Raw genomic sequence first — 18,266 nt, forward strand, 5'->3', positions numbered from 1 at the left:
ATGTATATATCACGTCCAACCACAAAGAAACGCAATATGTATTTAACATGTGTAATACATTTCAGTTTATGTTGTACTGACAGAACTTGCTAAAACTGCTTTCTTTGTGCATAATGGAATTACCATAGTAGCACGGTCTAACTGGTTACAAATTTAACCGAACATCTAACGAACTAAAGGATCAGAAATGCATTTGTAAAATATTATACACGTGTGGGTATGTAGGCACTGTGTTAAAAAGTACTCGCATAATGGCGGTTTTCGATCTGGGGGCTTACGTCTTAGTCATTCTTTCTGACGTGTCTTTGCAGCGGTTGTGTAAACAAGAATTATAAGATGCAAGTCCAAGTATTTTCTATCACTTTTGTCTCTAAAAGTTTTTCAGCTGCTTTACACACTATGTGACTGCTTAAACAAAGTTGTCTCTTTTCGCCCAGTTGAAGAACAATTGACTAAATTTTGTCCCTGCATTTCATTTTACTTAACACAACTGCTGATTTTAAATACAAGTTTATGTGCGCATTGACACGTACTGATATCATTGCTTGCTAGCAGTAAGCTACTTTATGTCATACGAAGAGATTTTCGGTATTTGTTGCTTTTTATTAGTCCTGCAACGCACACGTTTGTTCTCTTTCCATACGTGCGTGCCAAAAGCCGAAAAGTAACTGAATCTGTTTGTTGGAACGACTAATGACTTAGTGTTGATGACAAAGGTACACTGCTATTACAGAAGTATAACATGTTCTCTGTTTTCACAGAACAGAGCTATGACGTCACGTGAAAATGACCTGAAATCGAACGTTTGTCAAAAACGGAAGAGGCTGCCGCATTCTGTGGCCTACTACACGGGAGTTTTTACCAACTGAACAAAGAACCAACAACGTTCACGAAGAAGAAATAACGCTTTTATGAGAAATAGCTAAAATTTTCTTCATGTGTGTTTTTGTTTTTTTGCCATGTCTAATCATTGGCGGATGAATACATCAGGTTGGTTCTGTCTCCGACTTTGAGTCGCCAGTAAATAGAAGCACTGATATTTTGAAACAAATTCATAAACTTTGTAAACAATTGTAACATAAAGTGTTCGAATATGTGATTTCTTTTAAAAAATTGAAACTACAAGGTTTAACAGCTACGAAATGTGAGTACAACATACCAGATAAAGCTTCATCTATTTGAAGATGGATATTTATGAAGTCGAAGAGGAATGAAAGCTGAGCTTAAATTACTCCCTACAAAACCCCGTAAGAATAATCCCCGTAAGAATAATCTTATTCTTACGGGGTTTTGTAGGGAGTAATTTAAGCTCAGCTTTCATGTGATTATGCTCAAGGAAAAGAAAGTTGTTGCTATCAGTTTGATAGCTTCATGTTTACTATGCTTAGTCGAATATAATTATCTAATGGTATAGCAGATAGCAAATTTAGAATATACATCTGTCATTTAGACTGTTCCCTGTCTATTCTAACGTGTCTGCAAATGTGATAAAACTTGTGTACCAAATTCATTAATTCATTTTGTTTGTGTAGCCAACGCGTTGCGCTTCTGCCTTTAAAAGGGGCAGGGGGATATGATTAAGACGTTACGGCAATGGTGTGTAAATTTGACTAGAAAGGCTCGGCCTCTTTAAGTTCCATTTCATTGGAATATATTTAGGTGTATGAGAAACATTTGCCGCCACAGGCTCCTCCTATTTCGCGCGCGCACTCATTCCCTGAATCAATTTTCACTTGTATGTGGATCCAAATGAGATAAATATCAGCAGAAAACTGCACAGGAATAAGAGTTTTTTCCTTTTCACTTAACTCTTTGTAAATATGTAGATATGTTTACAGTACAATAGTCACAAGCTTTGTGTCACTGTTGATTATACCGCTAGTGTAAGTCCTTAGCACTTTCTACTACTTAAATTGCTGTATAGTCTTATTATTTTTATGAATTTAACATTTGAGTCTGCTAACTGTTCATTTCAGTATTTTTCAAGGCCCTGTACACCAAATTTGTTTACCTTGAATCTTGTAATGTCTGCCCAAATTATTCACTGTGGAGAAGTGTTCTTTTACTGATTCAAGATAACTGGCATTTCTCCTCCTTGATTAGAGTTACAAAAGTATTTGTAAGATTTGTAAGTGCAGCAAGACATCTGAATCATAGCAGTGATAATGTAGATTTAGGATGTATAGTTGTCTTTTTATTGATGATAGTAGTTGATTTTTTCGATTAGGGCGCCTGATAGTTGTCATATAAATTCAGCAGTCAACACTGTTAGTGTGTCCAGTTTTTTAATAGCCTTTCTGACATGATGGTCAATTGCTTACATTCATTGACATCAAGCTGTGCAAAGTTGTGCACATTCTTGGAAATCTTTTTGTGCAATAAATGATGAGACCCTTAAAAATGTCAACTACAACCTGTAAGAGAGAGACGGAGCCCAGTTTCCAGTGAAACAGGACTTACCACACTCTTTGTTATGTTTTTAAGTGAATTCATACGTTTCTTTGAAGCTACCCCTACTCGTCACCTCCAAAAGATAGAAACAGCAGTGTAGGCACTGACAAAAAAAAGTGGCTCAATGCAGGAATAAAAAAATCCTGTAGAACAAAGGGGATTCTATACAGTTTTCTCAGAACTTGTATTGACCCAAAGAAACAGCAGCACTACAAACTTTACTGTGGCACCTTAAAGAAGATAATAAGTAAAGCTAATAGAATGCACATAAAATCTGAAATTGAGAATTTAGGTTCACTGCTATTTCTGGTGTTCATTATAGACTCCCCACTTCATTCCTACACAAAGAATAAATTTACCATATTTGCCGATTACACTGTAATCCTCATTAACATATTGTCAGATGATAATCTTGAACTAACTGTAAACAAAGTTTTCACTGAAATCTTAAATTTGTTTTCTTCAAAAGGTTTCCCCTCATTATGTTAGGTTTCACCACAAAGAAACCTGGAAGAAATTAACACAAAGTGTAGAGATCAGCCAATACAGAAAATTGACAGCACAGGACTCTTGGGTGCATATGTAGACATCAAATGTAATTGATCAGCCCACTTTCTTTTTAAAGATTGTGTTGTTTCTTCAGTGGCGGAAGTGGATACCATTAAGGCTTTCTACTTTGGCTATTTCATTCATTAATGTCTTATGGTATTATATTCTTGGGGAACCAACATGTCTCAAAAATAAAATTAAATAGAAGTGTTAGAATAATGAGTAGTATTCATTATAGGCACCCTTCCTGATAGGCCTACCTGTTTTGAAAGGTGGGGTTTATTACCATTACCTCACAATATATATATATTTTTTACACATTGACTTTTGTCTCTAATAACTTTTTTCTCTACGAAGACAGCCAACATCATGATTACAACACAAGAACCAAAAACAATCTGCACCTTGATCCAAATAAATTTTAATCTGGTCCAAAAAGAAGTCCATATTAAACACCACAGTATATTAAATGTTTTCATAAACAATGGATCAAGTTCAAAGAAAATTTCAAATAGTAAAAAGTATAGAAATATTTGTATACTATTGATAAATTTCTGAGTCAAAATGAATGTCACTGCTAACTTACAATTGTTTTAAAACTTGTTTTAATTAATTTATGTAAGGATATCTAATTAAAATGTGATTGTGGTGTATCGCGTAAATTTCATGCATTTAAATCTCACACTTAAGAACAGAGTAAACTTATACACATGAATCATAATTTTAATCTTTTGTCTTCTTAAGCACATATTAACTTTGAATTTTCACGACTCCCACATTATTGTGCGCAGTATCGTAGAGGTGAGAATTTGGTTTTTGTATTCATTTATTTATTTGTTGTGCTTCCTGTATATGTTGTTCATTTATCTGCAGTGAAACACAGTTTTCTGTTAATTGTGTATATGTTCTTTAGTTGATATCTTACTAGCATTGCATCTTTTATTGTTTTAAGTTACATGTGAACCCTGTAAAAGATGACATGTTCCATATCTTTGCAGTTCACTTGTTGCCTGGGTCTTCGGAACTAAAGAAATAAAAAAGAAAATAGGTTAAGTTTAGAAGTGTGAGCAGTTGTTGTAAACTCGTGTTTTTGAAACTTGGGCATACACAGAGGCTTAGTTGGTTGTTAGAAGTGATAAATTAATGAAATTAGATATGAGAACTGATATACTGAGCAGTTTTGGCCCAAAAATATAGTGGATGTATTTAAACATTTGCTCACGCAAAATAACTTTAACATATTACGAAAAGGAAATTTGCTACTCACCATATAGCAGAGATGCTGAGCTGCAGGTAGTGTGTCTCCGCTGTATGGTGAGTAGCAACTTTCCTTTTCATAATATTGTTACATTCGACCCTGGATTTTCCATTGTATGATATTATGAAAGGATAGAGTGCTAGTCATAACATACAGGAGGTATTGAGTCACAGATGGGCACAAAGAAAAGACTGCTAACATTAAAGTTTTTGGCTGCAAGGCCTTCTTTGGGAACACACACACACACACACACACACACACACACACACACACACACACACACAGCCACTATCTCCAGTGGCTGTGGCCTGAGTCTACAACTCAGTGCCGCCTCTATTATGTGGTGAGTAGCATCTATATCCTTTTTATAATATTGTTGTTATTCCATCATCCTGGAAAACCTTCATATTCTTACTCAAAGCAGACTTAGTACTTTTTATTATCTTTCATGATACTGCATGACATCTGGCACACAAAGCTAGTTGTCCCTATCTCCTCCTCCCCCCCCCCCCCTCTCTCTCTCTCCTCCACCCCCACCCCCAATCTCTCTCTCTCTCTCTCTCTCTCTCTCTCTCTCTCTCTCTCTCTCTCTCTTTCACACACACACACACACACACACACACACTCTCTCTCTCTCTCTCTATCACTCTCAGCACCTTCATTGTGGTGGCATTTTACTGTCTTTGCTTTTGCCACTCAGTTTTTCACAACAAATTGTAAGTAACATACATGATACCTTTCTAACATATTTTTAATGAGCACTTGCTACATATAATAGAGAAGTATAGTGTGGAAGGCTCATTGATGTTTTGCATGAATATGATTGTGAAATCAGTTTTTGTTTGAATATGACTAGCATAGTGTCTTGTATTGTTGTTAACATTCTTGCAGTATACAGTTCAGCCCCTCTTTTAACTGACTAGTAACAAATCTGTAGAGTTCCCTTTTGTTTCAGTGATTTGTAAATAAAGATTCCTTGTTGTGTAAGGTACAATTAATAGAGCAAATAAAAGAGAGAGGAAAGATGGAACAAGTTTAAGTGACAATTGAGATCCCAACATAAATATTCTTATAAAATATTCCCCTTTTTTTGTTTCAGAGGAAATAGATTTAATTGGAATTGAAATGGATACTGATGAGGCAGAGTCATCAGGAGCTGGTGGCCCAATTTCATCATTGAATAGCTTATTCTCATTTACCAGTCCTGCTGTGAAGAAACTTCTCGGCTGGAAGCAAGGAGATGAAGAAGAAAAGTGGGCAGAGAAAGCAGTTGATTCTTTAGTGAAGAAACTAAAAAAAAAGAAAGGAGCCATTGAGGAGCTTGAAAGAGCTCTAAGTTCACCAGGCCAAGCCAGTGACTGTGTTACTATACCTCGTAGTTTAGATGGAAGACTACAAGTAAGTTTTAATATGTCATACAGTTAACAATGAACAATTTTATTTGTAGTAGTAGTTTGTTTTGTTAACCCTGCTCTGAGTTAAACTCTTAGAATTCATACGCAGTAGTAGTAGTGGGGGTGGTATCTCATTAAATTGCACTGACATTATGGTTACTAAGTATTTGAGTAAATGAGAGCTAAAATTAGAATATTTTAAGTGTGTTTGATGCCTTTGGGTAGGTCTAGATCAGCAATATATGTACTGTAGAGGGGGGTAGCTTGAGATCAGCAATATATGTACTGTGGAGGAGAAGCACCCTGATTAGCATTGCCCTTGTTGCAGACTTTAGACAGTTGTTGTGTTGTTGTTGGCCAGCCAGAGTGGCCGAGCGGTTCTAGGCGCTACAGTTTGGAACCGCGCGACCGCTACAGTTGCAGGTTTGAATCCTGCCTCGGCCAGAGATGTGTGTGATGTCCTTAGGTTAGTTAGGTTTAAGTAGTTCTAAGTTTTAGGGGACTGATGAGCAAAGAAGTTAAGTCCCATAGTGCTCAGAGCCATTTGAACCATTTTGTTGTTGTTGTTACAAAACTTTTTTGTACATTTTATGTAGCAGGACAAAAAAGAAACTTGTACAAAGAAATATCTCCTCTTTGCACTGGGATATACAAGGTGTACAACTTATCTTCTGCTTCCCCCCCCTCCCCAAACATTTGTGGCTTTAATGAAACAAATTGGTTACACATGTCATTCAAAGTATTTTCCATTGCTGGCCATTACTTTCTCCTATCTTTTGTGCAGTGTATGAATCCCACATCGAAAAAATGGTTCATCTTTTGAAGCGATCCACGAATCCACCCAATCTGTGACTTCTTCGTGTGATCGGAAGTGTTTGTCAGCCAGGCCATGCGCCATTGATGTAAACAGGTGATAATCAGAGGGAGCAATGTCTGGAGAATACAGCGGATGGGGTAGGACTTACCATTTTAACGTTTCCAATTACGGTTTGACCTCTTTTGCAATGTGGGGTTGAGCATTGTCATGTTGAAAAATCACTTTATCGTGACTCTCGTTGTATTGCGGCTGTTTGTTTTTTAATGGTCTGCTCAAATGCATTAATTGTGTTCGATAACTAGCACCTGTGATTGCTTCACTTGTTTTTAACACCTCATAGTACACGATGCCGAGCTGATCCCACCAAATGCAGAGCACAATCTTGGAGCCATGAATATGCGGTTAGGTCGTCGACGTGGAAGCATGGCCGGGATATCCCTATGATTTTTTTGGATTTAGGGTTATCGTAATGAACCCATTTTTCGTCTCCGGTCACAATGCTATGCAGAAATCCCATCCGTTTTTGCCTCTGAAGCAACTGTTCACAAACACACAAACGCCATTAAATGTCTCTTGGTTTCAGCTCACACGGGACCCAAGTTCCTTCTTTCTGAATCATGCCCATAGCCTTAAGATGTTTTGAAATGGCTTGCTGTGTCACTCCCACTAGTTGTGCCAATTCTTCTTGAGTTTGACACAAGACTTCACTCAGAAATGTCTCCAGTTCTGCATCTTCGTAAGCATTCTCTCTTCCACCACTATGCCGGTCTACATCGCTAAAATCATTGTTCTTGAAGTGTGGAAACCACTCACGACACATTATTTCACTAATAACATCTTTACCGTATGTACTTGAGAGCATTCGATGAGACCCAGCCACTGTTTTCATCATATTGAAACAAAACAGTAACACCTCCCACAAATGACGAGAATTAGGCTGGTAAACTGACATTTTCAATTCAGAACAACTTTATGATGCAGACACAAATCGACTAATGTTTGAATGAGGTTATGTTGACAGAGGTCCAAGCTAACTCCCTGACATCTGCGATCTGTTTCTTTCGACCGCTGCTTACCGTTGCTGCCACCTATCAGCAAACGGTGGAAGCAAAGTTGTACACCTTGTACTTATTCAATAACTATGTGTTAATGCTATACACACATACTGTAGTGTTACAGAGACATTGCCTCTTTTCTTACAGCTTTTGTAACCCTTTTTATATATGATCCAAATGCTAGTGGGTCTATCATTGGGTATTGAGTGTTCACAGGCTTTCACTTGCTAATGTAAAGTTCATGTATTTCCAGCTGGATGAGTTCGTCAAAAGACATGTAGTTTTATCTTGTCACTTTGCTGGTAGATAATGGAAGTAAGACTCGTCAAAATGTCATAGTATTTTGGTTGACTCACTCTGCTGGAAACATCAAAACTTTTATATTAGTTCAACTCTCTAGGAATGGCAAAGAGATGTCCCTTCATTATGAAACTATATGTAGTACAAGGGGAGGGGAGGGGGGGGGGGGAGAGAGAGAGAGAGAGAGAGAGAGAGAGAGAGAGAGTGGGGTGGCAAGGGGAGGGATTATTGCTCAGTGAAACACACCCATTTAACTCAGAAAATAATATATGGAATATTAGAATGACTACTCAGATAATAGAGTAAGGGAAACAGAATTCCTGAAGGAAGTAAAATGTTATTTCAGCAAACAAAGAAAGTAAACAGAAACAAATATTTTGAATTTCACTGAAATGAGTAAAAATACGTTGAAGCTTCAAAATAATTAAATATTCCAGCATTAGAAAATGTACAAAAAATAGCAAATGATTTGCAGATTAGCTATCTAACCCATCACTCCTCCCTCAAAGACTCAGAGCTTTAATCAGAGGTGTAACTACACATTAACAGGCAAATCTGCAGATGGAGGAAACCTCTCATATGTCTCCAACTGGCTACAAATTAGTGTAGCAATAAAAATTCAAAAAGTCCCAATGACAAACAGTTTGGATTGCACATTTTTTGAATTTTTAAAGCATCGTAGAACAAATGGAAAGAAATGGCTGCAAGGATTCTACAATCTCTTGTCTTTGACCATCTTCACTTCTTTTACCCTTGAACCCTTGCCGAAAATCCAATGTCAGCCCAGCTATTCTCTCACTTTCTCTTTCTTTTGTGGACATAACCTCTGTTTATATGCTATAACCACAGATTTCTTGGCTAAAGTACATGTTTGGACCTTTTTTGCGGTGAGAAAGAGGCTTTTGACCATCTACTTTTCAGTAGTGCAGGTCAGTTGAGGACAACTTAAATATTGCTCACTTATGCGCAGTAACTGTGTACATACAATTGCACTAAAAAGCTAACACAGTATCTAACCTGACATGGCGAGTGTTTCAAGTATCCTCTTGATAGTAGCACCCTAATAACAAAGAGATCACCCATGTGGTGCCTGAACTGTTAGCTCCGTATGCATGCCAAGGAGTAGATTCCTGTCACCTTGAGGCACCAGGACTCTGCGCATTGAACATCAGCTTTGCTGCACCTGGTTGACACCCATGGGGAAAGTTATTGATTGGAGTAAGTGGAATTAGGGTGGACTTTCTTGTATTGAGTGAATTAAAAAAGATAAAAAGATAAGGCTCTCATCAACCCAAAGACTGGATGTAGCACATATTGGATGTGCCATTTCTTTGCCTTTATTTGACCTTTGAACTGACTTATTCAGCCAGTTATTGTTGGATTTATAGTTTAATGTGAACTCTGAACCTCAGTGCAACTTGGCATTTCTTAGGTCAGCATACATTGCTAGAGGTGACAGCAAAAAAGTCATAGGATTGAATGGGCATCAAACCTGAGCCTGCTGGATCCGTAGTCTGACACTTCAACCACTTAGCCACCTAGCCACATATTATCTGAATTAAAGTAATGCAAAAATAATGATTGTAATAATTCTGCTGTCTTAACAGACAGATATAGGAAGTGCAGTCCATAAAATACAATGCGACAGATTTCCCTACATCATGGGAAAAGGGAGATGCTATAAGATAATGAACAAAATAATTTATTCAATGCCATATCTGTTCACAGGGCAAATAAAACATAGTCACAATGAAAAATGCAAAATGGCTCTTTGTTGGTTAAAATACCAATTGTGTTTACAGTCTCAAGCACTTCTGACATGTGAGAAGTTGGGGAGCATAACAGTGTATGTTACCCAACATAAATGTCTGAGTATGATCTAGGAAGTTTCATTCACTGAGAAGTGCAGTCTAGGCAGATGAGGTGCTACAAACTAATTTGGAATGGCAAGATGTGTGTTTTATCTGGTGCAAACAAAGACATCTGAAAGCTAGCCATATAGCTTTTGAAGAAAATGTTCTTCCAGAAAAAAGTTAGTGGTGGGCTGTAGGTGTTGTATTCCAGTATCTCATCACCCTTCAGGTGTTTCTGATGTTTATGTTTTGAATGTGTCATCACACTACGCAGCAAATCCTATATGTTCAAACAGTGGAAGATCATTAAACCACCACCATCTGTATGAACAACCACTTTTATATGTAAAAGGCCTGGAACACAATTTTGCATTTTGGCATTATGAAAAGCAATGTCAGTTTTGTAGCTGTCATCACATCCATCACAAGGATTTCATAATCATCTCTATCATCTGCTCAAAATAATGAAAACACATTTAGTTCAAAAAATTACCTAAAAGAGAGATCTCCACCTCATTGTTCAGAAACTTCTAGACACATATATTTTGTAGTGATCAGCACATGTGTGCTTACGCATTAATACTGAAAAATAGATCACTTTTAATTGTAATTGTGAGTAGAATCCCATTGAGAAATATTGAACTGTTTATGAGGAGTCTAGACTCCTTACTGTGCTATCTACTCACCATAAAGGTGACACGTTGAATTGCAGACAGGCACAGTAAAAAGACTGTTACATGCTAAACTTTTTTCCCAAAGCCATCTTACAGAATAGGGAAACACACACACACACACACACACACACACACACACACACACACACAAGCAGGCACACTTGACTGCTATCTGTGGCTGCATTAGATGGACTGCAGCTGGAACCTTTCAGAAGAAAGGACAACCATGCACAGCCTCAAGACAGATCATCACCTAGTAACACTACCTGCATACAGAGATTCAACCACTGTTGCTGTGGATTGCAGTGACTACAAGGCGGAAGGCTTTTGCCAGATGTGTGACTCCTCCACTTATAAACTCTGCCAGAGTAAACTCACCCCAGAAGTTCAACATAACCTTCAATCCCTCCTTAAAGCCTTAGACCATTCCCAGAACCACACCCCTAAATCCATTTTCCTCCTCATTGGTATGTCACCCCACACTCCCACTTTCTACGTGCTGCCCAAAATCTACAAACCCAACAATCCTGGATACACCATTGTAGCTGGTTATTGCAGTACCACTGAAAGATTAGTGGCCCACAATGACCAACACCTACAATCAATTGCCCAAAACCTAGCCTCCCATTTCAAAGATACCAACCGCTTCCTTGCATACTCTCCACTCCCCCCCCCCCCCCCCCCCCCTTACCCCTCCTGGATCGCAACTTGTCACCATTGACATCACTTCCCTATACAGTAACATTCTCATGCCCATTTCCTGCCACTATTGAACACTACCTCTCCCATTGTCATTCAGATTCCAAACCCACTACCTTATTTCTCAAAAAACTTACTAACTTTATCCTCACACACAACTGCTTCTCCTTAGAAGGGAAGCAACACAAACAAATCCATGGCACAGTGATGGCCAAGCTCCTATGCTAACCTGTTTATGGGCTGTCTAGAGAAAACCTTCGTAGCCTCCCAAACACCTGGTCTGGTTCAGGCTCATTGATGATATCTTTATGATCTGGACTCAGGGCCAAGACTACCTATCTTCATTCTTTCACCTCAGCACCATCTCTCCCATCTGCTTTACCTGATCCTTTTCTATCTAATGTTGACCCTCTCCTCTCTGACAGCTCATCCACACCTCTGCTCACATCAAACCTGCCAACCACATCTGTATCAGCATTTCGACAGCTGCCATCCCTTCCACACCAAAAAAATCCCTCCCATACAGCCTGTCCACCTGGGGATGATATATCTGCAGTGACAAGAAATCCTTTGTCCAGTATGCTGAGGGTCTCACAAAGATCTTCACAGACAGGCACTATCACCCAGACATAGTCTGCCAACACATTTCGTGTGCCATATCCCCACACACTCCCTAAGAACCAGCTAGAAAGGAGTACCCTCCTCCATCATCCAGTACTACCCTGGGTTTGAACATGTGTTGTCAGGGCTTTTCTTAGCTGTCCTCATGCTGTGAAATGAACATCTTACCCAGTTTCCTTCCCACCCCTCCTTAAGTGGTATTCCCTTGCCCACCCAACACCAACAACATCCTGGTCCATCCCTATGACACTCCCAATCCCAGCCCCATGACATATGGATCATATTCCTGTAGAAGAACCAGGTGCAAGACCTGCTCAATCCACCCATTTAGCAGTTATTTTAGTCCTGTCACAAACTTGTCCTATCACATTAGAGGTCAGGCCACTTGTGAAAGTAGCCATGTCATATACCAGTTCTGATGCTATCACTACACAGCTTTTTATATTGGCATGACCACCAACTACCTTTCTATCAGGATGAATGGCCTCCACCAAACTGTGGTCAAGAACAAAGTGGACCTTGCACAACACGCAGCTGAACATAACATGGTTGATTGTAATGGCTGCTTCACAACTCAGGCCAACTGAATCCTCCCCTCCACCACCAGCATTTCTGAACTCTGCAAATGGGAGTTAACCTTACAACACATTCTCTGTTCCAAAAATTATCCCGGCCTCAGCCTACAATAACCTAATGTCCCCACATCTGCCACCCAACATTGTCTGCCCTCTCAGTTCTATAACCTCCTCCCAATCCATGTCCTCTCACACTCATCATGCTCACTCCTTGCCAGTGCATCCACCAGTATTTTCCCTTCTCTGCTCCTCTCCTTTTCTGCTCCCCCCTCCCCCTCCCTTCCCGCAGTAACCTGACACTGCCTGAGCCTTGTTGTGCTGCCTTCTACAGTAGCCACTGTGTGCCCTGCCTGACAGCACTCTTCTGCACTCAGGGGGTGGCACTCACTCCTCCCACCCCCCCACCCCAATATTCTGTTATACACGATCCGCAACAGTTGCAGTCCAACTAAAGCAGCTGGTTGTTTGAATGTATGTGTGTATTTCCCTTTCTTTTCTGAAGAAGACTTTGGCTGATACTTTGGTGTGTAACAGTCATTTTGTTGTGCCTGCCTGCAACTCAACATATCATTTTTATGATGCGTAGCAATATAACCTTTTCATAATTGTATTGTTTGCTTTTACTGTGCTATCTGTCAGAGAGCAGCAAATAGTTAATAGTAGACTTCAGTGTAGATTTTTTAAAGGCTTCTGATACGAAATATAATCTTGAAACCTGGTTTGGATCCTTCAATTTGATCTCAGTAATTAACTTTCCAACATGGCTGGTTAAAGACAGTAGGTTCCTAACTGATAATGTTTCATATTATGAAGCTCACAGCAAGAAAATAACTGTTTACCCAGTAGTAAATGCTCTTTCTGGTCATGATCATAATGGACAGTTAGTTGAGATAAATAACATTTTGTCTTACAGTATGGATACTCCTCAGTGGAAATGAGTTACGATAATTAATGACTCCAGGTCAAATGTTTTTGAGACTAGTTTACAAGAGATGACTTTGGGTGAAATTTATAATGAACCAAAGTCTAACATATGTAATCAATTCTGTTATTATTTAATATCATTATTTGAAAATAGCTTTGTGCATAAGCTAATCTAAAGGACATTAAACAGCCATGTAAAAAGTAATGGATCACTAAAAATCAAAGAACATGCACATAATGTCAGAAAATAGTAATTCTGGCAATAGGCTTAACGCTATATGGAAGATAATGAAATGAGAGACACCAGCCATCCACAGAGCAGGACAGCATCATTATTGAACTAAATTGAAGGACTATAAATGATAAGTCACAGGTAGCAAATATTTTTAATAATATTTTCTACTGATTAATTAATAATTTTAGACTAATAATAACTATGAAAATTAGCTGGCACCACACAAAAGGCTCAACAATAGTGAGTTTTCTAGGGAGCGTGTGTCTCACCTAATTTAGGCACAGGTCTCATATTCCAGACAGTCTGACTTACGATTTTTGTATACACAAAAAACTCTGTCAGACATAATATTGAATTATTAGATGATAATTATTTGAGCCTTGAAGGTATTTAGATCTTCTTCTTCTTTGAAGACAAATGTTATGACAGCCAGCTTGCTCTGCTTCATCAAAATTTTACAGGTACCAGTAAGGCAGATAGATAGAGCATGTGAAATATGTAACTAGTAAGTGAAGTTGACTTCATACCATAAGAATTAATATATTCTACATCATTAGTGAACTAAACATCCTGGCTCTATCATGGCCAGGAAAAGACAGACAATACAAGATCGGTGAAACATCTGATAGGAGCTTTTAAAAACTTAAGAAAATTAATGTTCTTCATCTTTTCTTGCTAGCTGCACAGGCCTGATTGCTGTGGGCATACTGTGTTTTAATCTTTGCCATAAACTACTTAGGGGAATGATTGGATAAAAATACACAGAAAAAAATAAGACTTGTACCCATTTGTGTAAACTAGCATAAGTTCCAATACAACTGCCCCCCCTGCTTTATACTGCTGTTGTCCATGATTATTGGTCGACACTATACAAGGGCTGTCCTCTTTCTACATACAATCATAACATTAAAATTTATTTCCAATCCTAACTTATATTGTATCTTTGGACTGTCCGGTGTGTAAAATACATTTATTGATGGACAATCTTATTGTGATGTATACCCTAGATGTGCCAGCTCTCTCTTATGTTACAGTTTTATTTATATATTGTGAAAGGTTAATTTTCGAAGTCCATGAGGCAACAAAGGCCATGTTCAAAGTCAGAGCCCATGGCTCCATTATTGCGGAGTAACTGTTACATGCCTCTTGCAGGGTTACGCTTACACAAGACCGAGTGAGAGGGTGCAGTGGTTAGCACACTGACTCACATTTGGGAGGACGACTGCTCAGACCCGCATACGGCCATCCTGATGTAGGTTTTCTCTGGTTTCCTTAAGTAGCTTCAAGCAAATGCTGGGCTGATTCCTTTGAAAGGGCATGGCCTATTTCCTCCCCTATCCTTCCCTAATTTGAACTTTAGGTGTGTCTCTAATGACGTCATTGTTGATGGGACATTGAACATAATTCTCCTCTTCCTCCTCCTTCTCCACCTCCATAGGTTAAGCAGTGTCTGTTGTGCGCGCACCTCATAAGTCCCTTGGTGCAACATGACTAGGCGGTACAGTTTGTTTTCACAGTTTTTAGGTAATGATGAATTTAAAGTCATAAATATGTCCATAGAGTTACTCTGTAGGATAGTGTGTATGGGTGAGTGCATGATTGAGAGTTTCTGATGCTGCTGTGGAAAAGCCTGTCATTTCCGACATGTGATACTGGAACCACATCTTGCGTGACATATTTCAGTGACCAAAGTCAGTCTGTCCATTCAGCATCATGTCAAAATCTCACCAAATTTTAGGTAAGCCAATAAACATGACCTTATACGTGGTCCCCAGGAAATCTAGTGTCCCTCGCTGCTACAAATGAACCTAAAATGTTTGGCTCATTGTGAGCACCTGCACATTCACTCACTATAACACATTAATTGTAATCTTTTTACAGCACATACACCAAGCATTTGATGATTGAATAGTTTCTGTTGATGTCAGTTTTGCTGATACATATGTGGTTTCAAATAACATATACAAAATAAGCATTGCAGTTCAACATAATATGATTTAACCTAAGCATACATACCGTATTTACTCAAATCTGAGCCACACTCGAATCTAACCTGCACCCGAAAAATGAGGCTCGAAATCGAGGAAAAAAAGAATTTCCCGAGTGTAAGCCGCACCTGAAATTTGAGACTCGAAATTCAAGGGTATAGAAAAGTTTTAGGCCGTGCCTCCAAATCGAAACAAAGTTGGTCCATTGTAATATGAGACATAATTTAGGTCGAATGAACGGTGATACAGCTACAGTTGTTTGGTTCAAGTCGTAAGCTTAGAAGTTGAGCTTTACCAGCAAGCCATAGCTATGCGTTAGGCGCTCCGTCCATGTTTATACGGGTACCCTTCCTTTTTCATGTGCTTCGTCTAGTTTGAATTCATTGCTTGTTTTTCTTTGAGTGCCGTTCTCTTTGTTGTAGGTGTTTACGTCACTTTTAAAATGAAAATGCATTACTGTACTGTGTCATGCATTGTTTGTCGCATTCTGATAATGAGTGTTTACGGCCTGTCACCGCTCGCGTCATGCCTTGCTTTTGTGCGCGCTACCGCCGCTTACAATTTAAAAAAAAGAGAGAGGAATCGCCTCATAACCGAAACAATGGCAAGAGAGTGCTATTTGTTGTTGCTTACACAGCTGCTTTCTTAGATAATGATCAACAAGAACCAAATAATAGACTGCGTACGATGAAATGTTCTGAATGAGAGTTTAGCGAAAAATTTTCTCCGTTTGAAAATCTTTGCAGACGCCTCTTTAGTACATTACATTCTGCACAGAAATTAGAGTCATCGTAGATTTAAAAATCTAGTCAATTGCCGTGCTTCATTTCAGACTGTATCACTATTAGGCATATGAATAATATGAATATAAACATGACATAATATGTATATTCTTCTGCGTTTGCTGTTGTCTCGCTCTAGTTTCGTTGTTTATTAGGCAGACAGGATTTAAATGAGATAGCAGCAAACACGAAACAAATGCATAGCAAAATGCTTATATTTGAATTATTCGTATGTTGAAGAGAATAGTGCATGTGATTCACAATTCATAAAAGTTCCTATTAGCAACCATCTCTTCTCACAGGTGGGAAAAAATTCAGAACGTAGAGTTGCCCATATTGACAAACATCCCAAACAGTCTTGCCAGTCAGATTTTCGTAGTACATGGAAATGCTGCTTCATTTGAAGATGAACAATACGGAATTTGTATTTACTTTGTTGTATAATGTATGAAAATGTAGTGGTCAAAACTTGGGGCAGAGAAAAAAAGCTCGTCTTTCACCCTTTTTTAAATTTATTTACTGATGCAGAGGTTTTGGCACCAGTATTTATCTTTGTGCCTGCAAAGCATGCCTGTGTAGCGCTACATATATTCGACGGCAGAACTTCCGCTTACTTTGCACTCATTCTATGCCGCAGGCAGTTTTTTGGATTACAAAAACCGAAAAAAAGTGCGGCTTAGATTCGAGTAAATACGGTAAGCCTATATCTATGTGTTGCTGACACATCAAGTACATATGTGGTACAATTTATACATATTCACATCTAGATTCATCACAAGTTATCACTTGTGCTGAAAACGACATTTCAGTACCACTTAATGTCCTTTAAGATTTTATTTTTGCCATTAGGACACATATAACAACATCTTATGGCATTTAAAATACACAATACTTGACATTCTCTCTGACAATTCAAAGACTGTTTCTCTCTTACAGATTTGCCGTGAACAGATGACACTCTTTAATGTTTGAGTTCAATAGTATTATCTTCCATAGAATAACAATTAAGTCCCCCCCCCCCCCCCAGTTTCAAGGTTGAAGGGACAATATACTTCTATACAGTTCGATGATATGCATAAACCACTGTCCTCACATTTTGTATGACTCTTGCGTTTGCAAATCCAGATTGCTAACGAAAGAAAAGAAATGTTCATTATGTGTTAACCAACACAAGCAAACGTAGCTATGCTTAGCCCCACCTCTCTCAAGTCTACTAGGAAGGGGTGTATTGATCTACAAAGAATGGTGACAGGGAATGGAAAGAAGCATTTCTTTATCTATTGCTGAAATCCATCCAGTCCTCCTTTTATAAGAGTGTAAATATTCAGAGCATGTCTATTATTTCGACTTACCTGTTTCAATCCTTCCATATTCATACTACTATTACACCTGCATTTAATAAGTGTTGCTGTAGACGGGCACAATCTCATTATCTTTCATAGTTTGTCCAGAGTGTGACCATACTCCTACAATTATTCTTTCTTTCATTGTATATAGGTACTTTCCTTATAGTGTTTTATACATTATGTATATATCTGCTGTGAAATTTGGATATGCTTAAATAGTAGTGTAGTTTGTAGATAGGTTTCTGTAATTAGTCATTCTTTCTTCCTCTGTAAATTGTCCGTTTTGTACCTCCTTACTGCATTAGTTTTATCCTTCATTTTAATAATAATTAACATTAAAACCTCCAGAATACAGCTTATTTGGTGGCTAGATGCCAAGTTTGCATTGCATCCAACATGCTAAGCTGTGTATTGGACAGAACTATTTCTGCACGTGTGCTGATGTTGCTGACGTACGTGACAGCTATTATTACACTCATGCATCTACATCTACATCATCTACATTTATACTCCACAAGCCACCCAACGGTGTGTGACGGAGGGCACTTTATGTGACACTGTCATCACCTCCCTTTCCTGTTCCAGTCATATAAGGTTCGCAGAAAGAACGGGTTCCGGAAGGCCTCCGTGCATGCTCTAATCTCTCTAATTTTACATTCGTGATCTCCTCGGGAGGTATAAGTAGGGGGAAGCAATTTATTCAATACCTCATCAAGAAACGCACCCTCTCGAAACCTGGACAGCA

The 18,266-nt window shown here is 38.6% G+C and overlaps 1 protein-coding gene across 3 annotated transcripts in view; it reads left to right on the forward strand.

The window, feature by feature from the left end:
- The first annotated feature begins 534 nt into the window (after positions 1–534).
- Positions 535–18,266, forward strand: part of LOC126278253 (protein mothers against dpp-like) — a 128,654-nt gene continuing 110,922 nt past the window's right edge. Inside the window, exons 1-3 of one of the 3 annotated variants that reach the window (XM_049978248.1) lie at positions 535–664; positions 762–990; positions 5,358–5,656. In XM_049978248.1, coding sequence (XP_049834205.1) covers positions 960–990; positions 5,358–5,656 — 330 coding nt within the window. In that variant the 5' untranslated portion in view covers positions 535–664; positions 762–959. The other 2 variants (XM_049978250.1, XM_049978249.1) reach the window with 2 other exon arrangements.

Source organism: Schistocerca gregaria, chromosome 6 (assembly GCF_023897955.1).
Source record: "Schistocerca gregaria isolate iqSchGreg1 chromosome 6, iqSchGreg1.2, whole genome shotgun sequence".
Classification (NCBI taxonomy): domain Eukaryota; kingdom Metazoa; phylum Arthropoda; class Insecta; order Orthoptera; family Acrididae; genus Schistocerca; species Schistocerca gregaria.